The sequence below is a fragment of the Chiloscyllium plagiosum genome, chromosome 6 (assembly GCF_004010195.1).
Source record: "Chiloscyllium plagiosum isolate BGI_BamShark_2017 chromosome 6, ASM401019v2, whole genome shotgun sequence".
Taxonomy (NCBI): domain Eukaryota; kingdom Metazoa; phylum Chordata; class Chondrichthyes; order Orectolobiformes; family Hemiscylliidae; genus Chiloscyllium; species Chiloscyllium plagiosum.
In genome coordinates, this window is record NC_057715.1 from 106,868,407 (window position 1) to 106,882,829 (window position 14,423).

A 14,423-nucleotide genomic window follows, 5' to 3' on the forward strand; every position below is an offset into this window, starting at 1 on the left:
GTAGTTTTGGTTTTGACGTTTTTGTTAAAACAATCAAAGCTAACAAGTACCTATAAAACCTAGATGTTTAATCTGGCACAAAAGACTGACTTTAAAATTGCTTTGTTCCATGTTGTGAGTTTCGTGATTTTTGTTTTAAAATAAGGGTCAAATGAATAAATGTAATTCCTAAGGTTTAGCTAATGGATCTCACTTGGATTCACTTGCAGGTTTTTAAAACTTGCTGACAGTAATGCTAATGCACTGTTGCTTAATCGCCTTCTGACCTGAAAGCAGGGGTGTACATTACTGGCTAAAGGTTGTACTTCCCAGCACTGAAATTGATCTGGCCCATAATCTGTGATGGGGATGAGGAATGCATCATACACAGTTGGTTGCAAATCCACTCCTACGCTTTGGATAATAACATTGCAAGTTACTTTTTATTGCTGCCTTAGATTCATCTATCTCCTCTCTGCTCACTAGCTGTTGCTGATTTTCATGGTGAAACAATTTAAAATGTTGCATGCTGAACCTGAAAAGGTCAGGAAGATTTGGTAGTGGAATAAGAATTGGTCTCAGATTGAGTTGGAACAGGTGTTAAAACCTTGCTGCTTGTTACTGAAAAGTTTCTAAGATTATTGATTTTATTCCCTAGGGTAGTGACCTTTGACCCTAGAATATGTCATCAAATTTTACAAAGTTAGCTTTAAGATTGGATTTGACATCTTCCACCTTCATTACCTTTGCCCCATCTGTAAACTTAGCAATTATACTGATGATTCCTAGCACAAGGACGTCTATGACTATATTGAAGAACAAAGTAGTCAGGAAGCAGGAAACAGTCATAGAGATATACAACAGGGTATATGAATAGAAAGGGTTTGGAGGGATATGGGCCGGGTGCTGGCAGGGAGCAGTAGTTTAGGTTGGAATATCTGGTCGGCATGGATGAGTTGGATGGAAGGGTCTGTTTCTGTGAACTCTGTCTGGTTTGTAGGGAGGAAGAGGAGACTGAGGGTGACATTGATCGGTTTAAGCCGCTTAAGAAGCACATAGTGTTGTTAGCAGCAGCAGGTCTTTAGTAGTCCCATGTAGGGACTTGTTGGTCACAGAGGTGCATTCGTAATGTGGCCCAACAGATTGATTGCTCGCCAGCCTGTAAATCCTTCCATACACCTGACGAGAGGCAGTAAGAGCAGAGTTTCCTGATCGGCCATTCCGCAGAAAGTAATGGGAAACCAGAGCTGTACTTTCGTCTGCAAGTGTGGACCAATGCAATGGAAGTCCGTGACCCCTCCTCCAAGAGAGATGGTCGGAAGAAAAGACTATAGTAACAAATGATCCCATGCGCCTCCATCATAGCCTTGATCTCATTCTCTCACTATAGTTTGCTTTTAATATTTCCATGTGGCCCTGCCAAACTCAGAATCTTTGTTCCAGCACAGTAATTCTCTGAAGAAATAGGGAATGCGTGGGTTGGTATCTTGGTTACTTGGAAGAAGAGCTGACTGGAGCCAGCAATCTCCTCTTTTTTGCGGAGGAAGGTGATAGTGGCCTTGAAAGGGAGGAAGACTGTTTTGGAAGAGAGGAAGTCATTGAAAACCTCAGCTGGCACGCGGACCAAGAAGTGAACTTGGATGGTTAATTTTTAAGGTAAAAATGGAGTGAGGAGTTAATATTAAGGTAAAAAATCAAGGCATGTCTTCATGGAGGAAGAGATTAAAGGAGAAAAGGGAAAACAGTGCAAGAAAATAGAGAGGGCAATGCAGTTCAGTAGCGATTCAGATCCTTATGTAACAATTTGTTACAAAATCCCATAACATTTTGTACAAGTAAAGAGTAACTTGTTAATACAGTGTGTTTCTGTATCTTGGTTCCTTTTGAAGTTTCCTGTGCAGTGGTACATAAAGTATCAGTGATAAGTTATGCAGGTCCATTTCACGTGGGTAGTTTGCAGAGTAATTTTGGTTGAGATATTACTGCAGTTTGGTCCAGTTTCCTTCCCTTCCTAGGTGTGTACAGAATGATTATTTTCTGGCTCTGGCTTGGCTAAATGTGAAGAATAAATTTAAATTAAAACTTACTTTCTGTGCTTACAAACTAGATATTAATTTCATACTTGAGTACTTTTTCGCTGACCTTGCCCAAGTGTTAAATTGATAATAAAAGACAAGCAGGTTATTTGACTGCGTGGCGATTTTCTCTACTTAGCCCAGTGCTGTTGCTACCACTCATCCATGCATGCGCACTTTTCATGTGGATATGTTTTGGAAATTCTGACTTGTTTATTTTTTTCTCTTTCTGCTCCCTTATCTTGAGGTCAGCTTGGATCAATTATCCAATGCTTTTTGTAGTAAGATTGAGGAAAGGCTATAAAAAAAAAAGGAAAACAAGCTTTAGAATTGTACCCTCTATTTTATATACTGTTTCAGTGATGAGAAAGTGTTCTCAGGGCTTCAACAGGAAGAGGTGGGTACAGTAACTATTATAGTTGGGCTCCTGCACAACAACCATTTAGAATCTATACAAGGCTAGAAGTAAACTTGGATCCTCTATCTTTGACTCTCAGTACCCCAATGATATAAATGGAGTTGGGTATATTAAACATAGTCTCAACGATGTCGAGAGTGTGGTGCTGGAAAAGCATAGCAGGTCAGGCAGCATCCGAGAAGCAGGAGAGTCGACGTTTCTGGCATAAGCCCTTCGACAGGATTCCTGACAAAGGGCTTATGCCCGAAACATCGATTCTCCTTCTCGGATGCTGTCTGACCTGCTGTGCTTTTCCAGCACCACACTCTCGACTCTGATCTGCAGCCCTCACTTTTTATAGGCTCGACACAAAACACTGATGTGAAATAAACAATGAAGATAATAGCAGACTTCAGGGGACGAAGGCATAGACATGCTGTTTAATATTTAACAGTAAAAAGTTTATGGTGATTCATTTTTGACAAGGAGAATGAAGGCAGAAACTAGGGGAATGCATATATACATCTTTGAAAATAGCAGGGCAAGCTGAGAAGGCAGCAGTTTTTTTTTAGTAATCTTTATTAAATTTTCAGAACAGATTTACATGGATGTTGCTGAGTTTGGGGGAATTTGAGCTATAGGGAAAGGCTGAATACGATGGGGTGTTTTTTCCTGGAGCATCAGAGGTTGAGGGGTGACCTTACAAAATCATGAGGGGTATGAATAGGGTGAACAGCCAAAGTCTTTTCCCCTGGGTAGGGGAGTCCAAAACTAGAGGGCATAAGTTTAAAGTGAGAGGGGAAAGATTTAAACGGGACCTGAGGGGCAACCTTTTCACGCATACGGTGGTGCATGTTAGAATAAGCAGGCTGGTACAATTACAATATTTAAAAGGCATATGGATGGGTATACAAATACGAAGAATTTAGAGGGATATGGGCCAAATGCTGGCAAATGGGACGTGATTAATTTAGGATATCTGGTCGGCATGGACAAGTTGGACCGAAGGATATGTTTCCATGCTGTACATCTCAATGAGTCTTTGAAAAAGCAAATGGGAAATTGATTAAACACATCTACCTTTTGAGCTTGGCACAGCTCTGGAGTAGGTGAATGGAATATATACTGAGCCTTTATCGATCACTAGTTAGGTCACTGCTGATTTCACTCACCACATAAGGGGACAAACTGGATGGAGTTTTCCAAATGTGGGTCAAGAGTGTATTACTGGTAAAACACAGCTGGTCAGGCAGCATCCGAGGAGCAGGAGAATCGATGTTTCGAGCATAAGCTTTTCATCAGGAATCCAAATATGATCCAGTCAAAGTGTTGTTTGAGAGCAAAAACTATTATATTCATAGTTTTATTGATGTAGCTGAGTACACTAATGGTGTAACTATAGCTTCTCAGAACTAGCCATGACCTGTTAGAGGAAATCTGTCTACAGTTCAGAGTTTTTTTCATTTAGTCGATTTCAGTTCAGAAGCATGCAAAGTGTAAGTAAACTTGGTCCTGTGCAAATGATTAATGCACAACTGATCTAGTATAAATACCTTTTGCACAGTTATTCATTCTTCCAAAGTATTATCTGCTTGCAGCAATCTCTTTCATGATTGCATAATACTCACACACTGTCTGTGAGCCTGCAGCTGGTTCCTTCAACATCTCTCTGGCTGTATCCAAAAGCATTTAGAAAATTGAGAAGTGATATTGTTGAGCATGTTAGATCCTGAGGGGACTTGAGGGTAGATGCTGAAAGTATGTTTTCTCTGTGGAATTGATGGAGCTGGTTGATACATTTAAAAATCAGTGGTCTGGCTCCCATTTAATATAGAGATCGGAAATATTTCCTTCCAGAGGTTTGTGAGTATGGATCTTATGAAATGGTGAAGCAGGTCTTAACATTATAGAGGCCTAATATGTCGAAGCTTTGGAAAGGGTGCAGAAGAAGTTTACCAGGATGCTACCAGGGTGTGAGGGAAGGAGCTGTAAGAAAATTCTAGAAAAACTTGGGTTGTTTTCTTTGGAGCAGTGGAGGCTGAGGGGAGATTTAATAGAAGTCCATAAAATTATGAGCTGCATAGTTAGGGTTGACAGAGTTGAAATCTTTTCCCCAGAGTTGAAATGTCTTTTACTAATGGGATAGCATTTAAGGTAAGGGGAATAGTTCTTTGTTTACACAGTGGAATATGTCTGTAATGCACCCCAGGGCTAGTGGTCGAGGTAGATACAAAAGGAGCATTTAAGGCACTTTTAGATAAACATATGAATATGCAAGGAATGGAGGAATATGGATAAAGGGCAGGCAGAAGAGATTACCTTAATTTGGTAAAAACAATGACTGCAGATGCTGGAAACCAGATTCTGGATCAGTGGTGCTGGAAGAGCACAGCAATTCAGGCAGCATCCGACGAACAGCAAAATCGACGTTTCGGGCAAAAGCTTCCTGATGAAGGGCTTTTGCCCGAAACGTCGATTTTGCTGCTTGTCGGATGCTGCCTGAATTGCTGTACTCTTCCAGCATCACTGATCCAGTACCTTAATTTGGTGTTATGTTTGGCACAACATTGTTGGCTGAAGGGCTGTTCCTGTGTTGTACTGTTCTATATTCTAGATCCAAAGGACTGAATGACCTACTGCTCCTAATTTGTATATTTTGAGCAACTTTATATCTGCAATATTTATGAAGACAGAAAATGTTAGTGATTGCAGTGTAATCCCAGTCAGTTATGGCTGGCTTCCACGGAAGTGTGCAAAGTTAATAGTAATTTATTGCTCAGGGCAGTGCTAACAATTTAAAGCTGTCAGGCTTACCTATTAAGAGAGCTTGTATCAAAACCGTATCCATGTACATGAACAGTGTCTGCTTCATAACATTAAACATTAAGGTCAGAACTGGTTGGGCAATTCTTACAAGTTAGTAAGATATGGCTTTCATTTCCAGAAGCTATTTTGAGTGCCTCTGATCACTGCTTTATTTGGCCAACAAGCAATGCTATGATCTTTTCATGCATCTTGTCTGCAACTGGTGAATGTACTGAGTGTGCAATCCTCTGGATCTGAGTTATTAGCCTTTTAAAATCAGAGCTTCTTGAACAATCTATAAGAATGCTCCCACACTCTAGTAACCTGGTGTAGAAATGGGCAAGGATCATGACCTCTCTTAACTGCAGCAAAGTGCTGTTTTACTCCAATTAACACACACTGTTTCCTTTTCCCAGGTACATTTCTGACCACTATTAAGATGGCTGCTACAATAGTGCATGATACCTCAGAGGCCGTGGAACTATTCGCCCCACAGGGCTTATTTCTGAAGCCGATTGCTAAGCTGACTCTTAGCGTATCACTCCCCCAACTGAAGCAACCAGGTAAGTCCATATCAAACTGGGAGGTGATGGAGAGACTGAAGTACATGGTTCACCCTGAGCAGTTTGCTACACTCCGTGTGTCCAAGAGCACAATGGATTTTGTTCGCTTTGAAGGGGAAGTTGAAAACAAGAACATGGTGAAAACTTTCCTGTCCAAACTGGACAGTAAGACTATTAAGCTCAGTGGCTTCACAGATACCTTAAAAGTACGAGCAGCTGAGGTGAAAATAGACTTTCCAACCCGCCATGACTGGGATTCGTTCTTTCGGGATGCCAAAGATATAAATGAGACTTTACCAGGTGAGAGGCCGGATACCATTCATTTGGAGGGACTGCCATGCAAGTGGTTTGCTCTGAAAAACTCCAGTTCGGAGAAGCCAAGTGATTTCATCCTGCGCAAGGTATTTGAAACATTTGGGGAGATCCGAAATGTGGACATCCCAATGCTAGACCCTTACAGAGAAGAGATGACTGGGAAAAACTTCCATACCTTCAGCTTTGGAGGTCACTTGAACTTTGAAGCGTACGTGCAGTACCAGGAATACATAGGATTTGTGAAGGCAATGGACGCCCTGAGGGGCATGAAACTGCTGTATAAAGGGGACGATGCAAAGGCAGTGGCCTGCAGCATAAAGGTGAGTGCTTCCTACATTCTGTGCTGTTTTTGCACTCTGCTGGAACAAATACATGAGTAATGGATAAAGTATGTCGTAGATGATGCATAGGATGTAGCTAATAAGGGATCCCCTTTTCTAAAACAGCTTACACTTTTTGTTGTGTTTTTTATGACAATGACTGAACTTTCAGAAAGCTAAACTTTTTTAAAGAGAATCCTGAGGAAAGCGGGGTACAGATGTGTCAGAAGTGAAGTCCAGACCATTATTTTGTTGGCAGTACACCATGAATGGTGTAGCAATTACAGTTACAAGTCCAGGATTAGCTGTGTATGTAGAGATGTAGTATTGGAAGCGATCAGAATTAAGGAGAGACAAAACCATGAAACAATTTGAAAACAATGATGAGGATATATAAATTAATTTTTTTGTTCATTCACTGGATGAGGGTGTTGCTGGATAGGCCATCATTTATTGCCCATCCCTAATTGCCCAGAGGGCAGTTAAGAGTCAACCACATTGTTGTAGGTCTGGAGTCACATGTAGGCCAGACCAGGTAAGGATGGCAGCTTCCTTCCCTAAAGGACATTAGTGAAGCCGATGGCTTTTCCAACAATTGGCAATGGATTCATGGTCATCATTAGACTCTTGATTCCAGATTTTCATCTGCCATGGTTGGATTTCAACCTGGGTCCCCAAAACATTATCTGGGTTTCCAGATTAACAGTTCAACAATAATACCACAAGGCCACTGATCCAAATATTGTTGCATGGTCAAGAGCTAATGTATATTTCTGATCACTGGCAAGGTGGGTATGTAGGACTTGGTGTGAATCAAGAATTTTTTACCTCGTTTCCGAAAACTCTGTTCTCTTGTTCCGCATTGCCCTACATAACAAAATATCCTCATTGTTTGGTTTGTCACCTTCTTTAGCAATTTATATATCTCAATTAGTCTCCTTTCTTTCATCCTAAAACCTAAACTGTTCAATCTCTCTTCTTCGGACAAATCTCTCATCTCGGGAATCAGTCTAGTGAACCTCCTCTGAACTGTCTCCAATGCAATCACGTTCCTCCTCAAATAAGAAACATTATATCGGATGCAATATTCCAGCTAATGTCTTGTACAGTTGCAGCACCACTTCCCTACTTTTATATTCTATTCCTTTAGCACGGCGAGGTGGCTCAGTGGGTGATAGGGTAGGTTGGTGGTTAGCACTGCTGCCTCACAGCGCCAGGAACCCGGCTTCGATTCCAGCTTCTGGCTGTGTGGGGTTTGCCTATTCTCCCCGTCTCTGTGTGGGTTTTCTCTGGGTGTTCCAGTTGCCTCCCGCAGTCCAAAGATCTCCACGTTAGGTGAATTGGCCATGCTAAATTGCCCATCGTGTTCAGGGATATGTAGGTTAGGTGCATTAGTTAGGGGAAAATTTCAGATAATAGCGTAGGGGAATGGGTCTGGGTGGGTTGTTCTTTGGAGGGTCATGGACTTGTTGGGCTGAAGGGCCTGTTTTCACACAGTAGGGATGTTATAAATGCCAAAAGTCTGTTTGTCTGATTTATTATCAGCTGTACCTGCATAGTAGTTTTCTGTGATTCATGCACATGGACATTCAGATCCCTCTGCACAGTAAAGTTGCTGTCTACTTATATCAAGATTGGAGAAGTTTAGAACTTAGCGAAGGAGGAACAAGGGAATGGTTAACATGGAGAAAAAGAGAGTGAGAGTAAACTGGCAGGGAACAAAATGGTGGGGTGTAAAAGCTTCAATAAATATGTAAAATAAGAAAATATTGAAGATCGGTATAGACCCTTACAGTCTGTAATAGCAAATTGAAAATAGAGAGCAAGGAAATGCCAGTGCATTTAAGCAACTGTTATGTTTTCTTTCATGAAAACTGAATAACATGCCAGAAATGCTAGGAAATCAATATTCTGATGAGATAGAATTGAAATTAACAGGTCTGAAAGCTAACTAATAATCAATCAACAGGTCTGATAATCTACGCACTGGGGTGCTCAGGGAAGTGGCCATGGAAATAGAGAATTTGTTGGTTGTCATCTTCCATAGCTCAGGAGATTTTAAAACTGCCCTGACAGATTGGAGGATGGAAAACGTAACCTCATTTTAAATGAAAAAGGGAGATCTGGATAAAACGGAATTACAGACCAGTTAGGCAAATGTCAGAAGGAGGGGAAAATGCTACAACCTATTATGTATAGGATATAATAGCAGAGAACTAGATCTAAACTGAATTAGACAAAGTTAACATTAGATTCATGGAAAATAAATCATTTTTGACAAACTTGCTAGTACTTTTCTTTGAAAATGTAACCAGTAAAATAGATAATACCATTCAATATGGTGGATTTGGGTTTTCTGAAAGCTCATGATGAAGTCCCACGCAAGTGGTTAGTGAGTAAAATTAAAGCACACAGGACTGCGGGTAATAAGCTGTCATAAATTGAGAATTAGGGTCAAAAAGTGTGGTGCTGAAAAAGCACAGCAGGTCAGGCAGTATCCTAGGAGCAGGAGAGTCGACATTTCAAACCTTTCCCTTCATCAGGAATGCTGACGTTACTGATGAAGGGCTTATGCCCAAAACATCAACTCTCCTGCTTGAATGCTGCCTGACCAACTGTGCTTGACCAGTGCCACACTTTCCGACTCGCTCTCCAGCATGCACAATCCTCACTTTCTCCTATAAATTGAGAATTGATTATCAGGCAGGAAACAGCAGGAATAGATGCATCTTTTTCACAGTGGAAGGTGTTAAATTGTGGGTTATAGTAGGAATCATTGCTTGGGCCTCAGCTGTTTGTAACATACGTCAATGACGTGGAGGAGGAAATCAAATGCAATATCTGTAAGTTTGCTAATGACACAAAACTTGCTGGGATTGCGAGTATTGTAGATGGATCTAAAGTTCTCTCAAGGCAGGTTAGACAAACTGAGTGAGTGTAGAAATGCATACTGCATGAAATATAACAAGTGTGAAGTTGTCCACGTCTGAAGAACAGAATGATAAAGTGTTATTTAAGTAGTGATGGATTGGGAAATGTTGATGAACGCAGGGACCTGAGTGTCCTTGTATATTAGTCACTGAAAGCTAGCGTGCACGTTCAGTAATCATTTCTGAACGCATATCGTAAGTTAGCCTTTATTTCAAGAGGGTGCGCGTACAGGAGCAAGGATCTCTTGCAGCAACTGTACAGTGCCTTGGTGAGACCACACCTGGAGTATTGTGCAGTTTTGATCTTTGAACCTTAGAAAAGATGTACTTACCATTGTTGGAATACCGCAAAGGTTCACCAGGCTGATTTCTGAGATGGCAGGTTTGTCAAATGACGATGGATTGGTTCGACTAAGCCTGTATTAACTGAAGTTACTGAAAAATGAGAGGGAATCTCATTGAAACATTTCAACAAGACTGGGAAGACTAGATGCAGGAATAAAGGGTCAAAGTCCCAGGATACGGTGTAGGCCGCTACAGACTGAGATGAGAAGAAATTTCTTCACTCAGGGTGCTGCTCCTGTGGAACTACTGACTACATAAGGCTGTTGAGACCAAGCTTAAGAAATAGATTTCTAGAACTGTCAAGCAGTATGGAGAGGGAAGAGGAAAATGATGTTGAGATAAAGGATCAGCCATGAAGGGTGGGGCAAAGGCCGATGGGTCAAAGGCCTGCTCCTGCTCCGAATTTCCCTGTTTCTAATAGAGAGAGGTGGTAATAAATTAGAGCTGAGTATGTGAACGGTGAACAGTGAATGTGTGAAAACTAATGCTGTATTTTCAGTTTATGTGGGTGGCATATAGATGGGAAATGGAATGGTACCAAGGATAAAAAGTCATCACACCTCAGGCAAGTGGAGAGGTTGCAAAGGAGAGGCCTCAGCTGGAACTGAGCCTGCACTGTTGGCATACTCTGCATCATAAACAAGCCATCCAATCCATTTAGCTAGTGACTCCCTGCATCAAGAATGGGCACTTAGGAGATGCCAGAAGTCGAAGTACAGATAAGTACATAGCAAGTGAGAGTCTAGTTATGGTCATTTTCTAACCGACCTGTTCAGAGCGGTTGTTACACTGCTCCTTTTCGAGCAAGTTGGACTTGAACCCAGACCTCCAGGGTCCGAGCTGGGGAAACTACCACTTGACCATAAGAATCTGGCTATGATTTTGTAGGCATGAATAGAATCAGGTGTGAACTAGATGACTGGGGAGGTGTTGAAGAGGAAGCAGTGTCAAAAGCTGCAAATAAGAAAAAGCAGGGATAAACAACATTGTCACTTGTGAGTCTGACAAGAGCGATTTGAATCCTGTGACAGGAGAATAAATCTGATTAGAGGGATTCAATCATGGAATTCTAGGAACGAGCAAACAGATTGGGAGATGATAAGATGCTGAGGAATTTTAGAGAGGGAAAAGAAGTTGGCAGTTTTGATTGGTAGTTTTGTGGGTTTTTTTGGGGCGAGGTCAGAGGGTTGATTGTCATTTCCTAGAAACAACCATTAGCAATATTGGCTAACATGGATACAAGGGAGTGAAGTAGGGTGGCAATCAGTTTAGTTTGAGTAGGGTTAGGGGAGAAGAAGATTGCTATTATGAACAGCAGGAGGTCAGATTGGCAGGAGGGAGATAGGAGAGAAGTGACAGAAAATAACATTGTTAACTGGAGGAGCAAACCTTACGGGAACATTCAAAAAGTAGATATAGAATTAGGTAATTGTTCTAATCAAGGCTACAGCAACTCTCATTACTTACTATAATTTGGGGTCTGTCTGTGCTGATAGGAGTGCCAGGTGGGCTGGGCAAGCTGTTTTCTTGTCGGCTGTCTGAGTCATGGTAACACTTTTTTCTCAAGCATTTGGAGGCTACCATGCCCCAACAAGAGCAGGATGGGAAGATTGACCTAATTTCAAGCCAGTCTTGATCTGAAAAGATTTCTCTTCTGTCTCTTCAGCATCTTTTTGGAGTGGTCACTCGTGATGTAGCATAGGGAAGCACCCTGGTTGCTATAGCATTTTGAGTTCTCAGTGATCTTTGTCAACGATCTAACTTAATTTGGGAGATGTAGCTATGTTTGATGTGGAACAGGCACTGGGCCCTTCAGTTGATGATCCACAGAGTTGGGGTGTAGCACATATTCGTTGGAAAGATGATAGAGATTGCTTTTTTAAGCCCCTTTGTATCAGCTATAATGATGAGTAATAATAATCATTTGGCTGAGATAATGCAAGGCTGCCAGATAGTGTGGGTCCTTACCTCTGGGGGAGCCAGTGTCCCACACAAAGGGAAATAAAGCGGTAGATGTAAAGGAAGAATTCAAACATACTTGTCTTTCAGGTTACCTTTGACACAACAAAGCACCTAAGTGATGCTTCCATCAGGAGGAGACAGATGGAGAGACAGAAGCTGCAGGAGCTGGAACTGCAGCGAGAAGAGCAAAAACGTCGGGAGAAAGAGGAAGAAGAGCGAAGAAAGGAGGAAGAAAGGTATGTTGGAGAAAATTGGTGTTTAAATAGCATCTTGCTCCAGACGAACAATGGTGCTGTGTCAAAGGGTCAAGAAGCCTGATCTGTTTAATGTAGAACAGGATAATTAATAATTAAATAAATAAATAATTGACCAGACTCTAGATTAGAGTGGTGCTGGAAAAGCACAGCAGTTCAGGCAGCATCCAAGGAGCAGTAAAATCGGCGTTTTGGGCAAAAGCCCTTCATCAGGATAATTAATGATCTCCATTGATTACCATCTGGCTGGATTCAGATATGAGCAAAAGAACTTTGCCATTTCCTTACATTCTACTCCTGATCTCACAGGCTCTAAATTCACTGTCACATCCATCATTCCATCTGACTTGGCATGGTGTGCAGCCAACATTATTGTGTATTTGGAAATTGATGTGGTCTCTTTCCTTTAATATAAATTATTTTCAACAATATATCTCCCATTTCTTTAATGGGGAAATACAATACATTGTCTCGGACTTTCCGCTCCCTAGAAGTGGCAGGAAGTAATGCCCACTTAGGGGCCTCAGTCCGTCACTTGCCCTTTGATCTTTGTTTCTGACTGGTGAGAAAAGTGGCAGTCTTGCCAGCAGCTGCATCGGATGCTCTACCTGTGAGGTTGTTTGTGTGGTCAACGTATGTCATTTGATTTGCCCCAATATTGAGGGGGTGCACTTGGATGGGGTTCGAGGCAGGTGGCCACAACTGCAAGCTAGACCACCAACCTTGCTTCTGACCCACCTCTAGCAATGAGCTCCCTTCCCCCACGCACACCTCATCCCGTACACAAAATAAAAATCATGCTGCTGCTGGTCTATCTACAGTGCTGCTGTGCAGCCAGCACCCTGGGCCATCGATGTAGCACTACTCCTTACAAAGGCTGTCAGCCTCTGATTGTCAGCAGCTTCAGCCAGTGCACGACATCACAGTCTTGGGAACTGCTTAGTTGAGAAGTTTGCCAGATCACCACTTAAGAGCTTATGATTGGAATTTTATCTTGTGGGGCGTGCAGTTTGACACAGTCTTAAAGATACCTGCCTCCAGACTTGGATGAAAAAGGCAAACTTCCAGCCAGAGAACTTAGAAAGCACAGAGGCAAAGGCTAATTCCTCCTGCTTGTGAATGTCCTTCACCTGTCGTTTTGACTACTGGTTACTCCACTGAATGAAGTCACACTACTCAAAATTGCTTATTTATAGACATTTACAGCAAGGTGACTTTTTGGCACATCATATCCACATGGGTAACAAACATCTAACAGCACTAGACTGGGAGGAAACCCACACAGACACTGGGAGAATGTGCAAACGTAACACTGTCGCTTGAGGGCGGAATCGAACCCAGGTCCCAGCGATGTGAGGTGGCATTGCTAACCACTGAGCTGCCATACCATTTTGGCAGCTTTTCTTTGGCAGCTTTTTGTTATCTAAGTCAAGTGGTCATTATTCAAGTCTGGTGGCTTTGCCTTCCATGGCATTACTAACTTAAGGACATATTTTACTTTAAAATATCACATTGTACTCTCATCCACTTTAAAATTCTCTAAAACCTGGTAATTGCTGTTAGTAGTATGAGTGCTGAACCACATTTACCTGTTTGTATGATATCTGTTTCTATGATATTTGTCTATTTGTTTTAATTGACTTGGGCCCATTTAAAATAAACTTCTAAATTTTATTAGCATTAAGCCGCATTAGTGAGCTTTTGTTTCATTGATTTTAACTTGAGTTGTAAAAGTGCTGCCGTATTTATTGAAGCATTTTAACTGCTTCCACATGGATCACAGTGTGTTGTGTTCAATAAGTTTGGTGGTTTGTAATAATGGGAATAACCCATTTAACAATAAAAGAAAACAACTTAAATTTGTCATTGACATTTTTGTTTCTTGTTTTCAATCAAAGTGTGGCAGTCCCTCCTCTCTCTGCACGGATCTTAATATTTGCCAACACATTAGCCCGCATATCATTCCTGAAATGACAGGTCCAGTGGTCTTAGCTACTAATTGGGTTCTTTCTCCGTTCTGTCCAGGAAGCAGAGAGAGCTGGAAGAGCAGGAGCGGGAGAAGAAGAGAGAAGAAAAGGTTAGGAAGAGGGAGCAGAAGCAGAAGGAGCGTGAAGAACGGCGAAATGTGCGCAAGCTGCAACGGGAGGAGCAGAAAAGACTGCAGGAAAAAATCGCTCTGGAGGAACGAAGGCTCCTTTTAGCACAGAGGAATCTGCAATCTATCCGCCTTATTGCAGAGCTGCTGAGCAGAGCCAAGGTGAGAGTGCAGATCAGCAGGTTAAGATGACGCTCCCATGTGACTGACCATGCTGTAATAATGATCAAAGTGTCCTGTTGTTTTGACATCATGAGCTGTGACTCCTGAGCCTCACTTTCTTATTTTGCACATGTTGTCAGGGCCTTGAGATTAAGCAACTTTTACCTTTACAAACACTTCTGATGTGGTGCTCACAATATAGCAACAAAGACATCAATCCA

General features: G+C 41.8%; 1 protein-coding gene across 3 annotated transcripts in view; it reads left to right on the forward strand.

Moving 5' to 3' along the window:
- LOC122550918 (A-kinase anchor protein 17A-like) overlaps positions 1 to 14,423 on the forward strand; it is a 39,114-nt gene that overhangs the window by 11,807 nt on the left and 12,884 nt on the right. For all 3 annotated transcript variants that reach the window (XM_043692366.1, XM_043692367.1, XM_043692368.1), the window contains exons 2-4: positions 5,673 to 6,454; positions 11,779 to 11,927; positions 13,971 to 14,202. In XM_043692366.1, coding sequence (XP_043548301.1) covers positions 5,696 to 6,454; positions 11,779 to 11,927; positions 13,971 to 14,202 — 1,140 coding nt within the window. In that variant the 5' untranslated portion in view covers positions 5,673 to 5,695. The remainder of the gene's footprint in view (positions 1 to 5,672; positions 6,455 to 11,778; positions 11,928 to 13,970; positions 14,203 to 14,423) is intronic.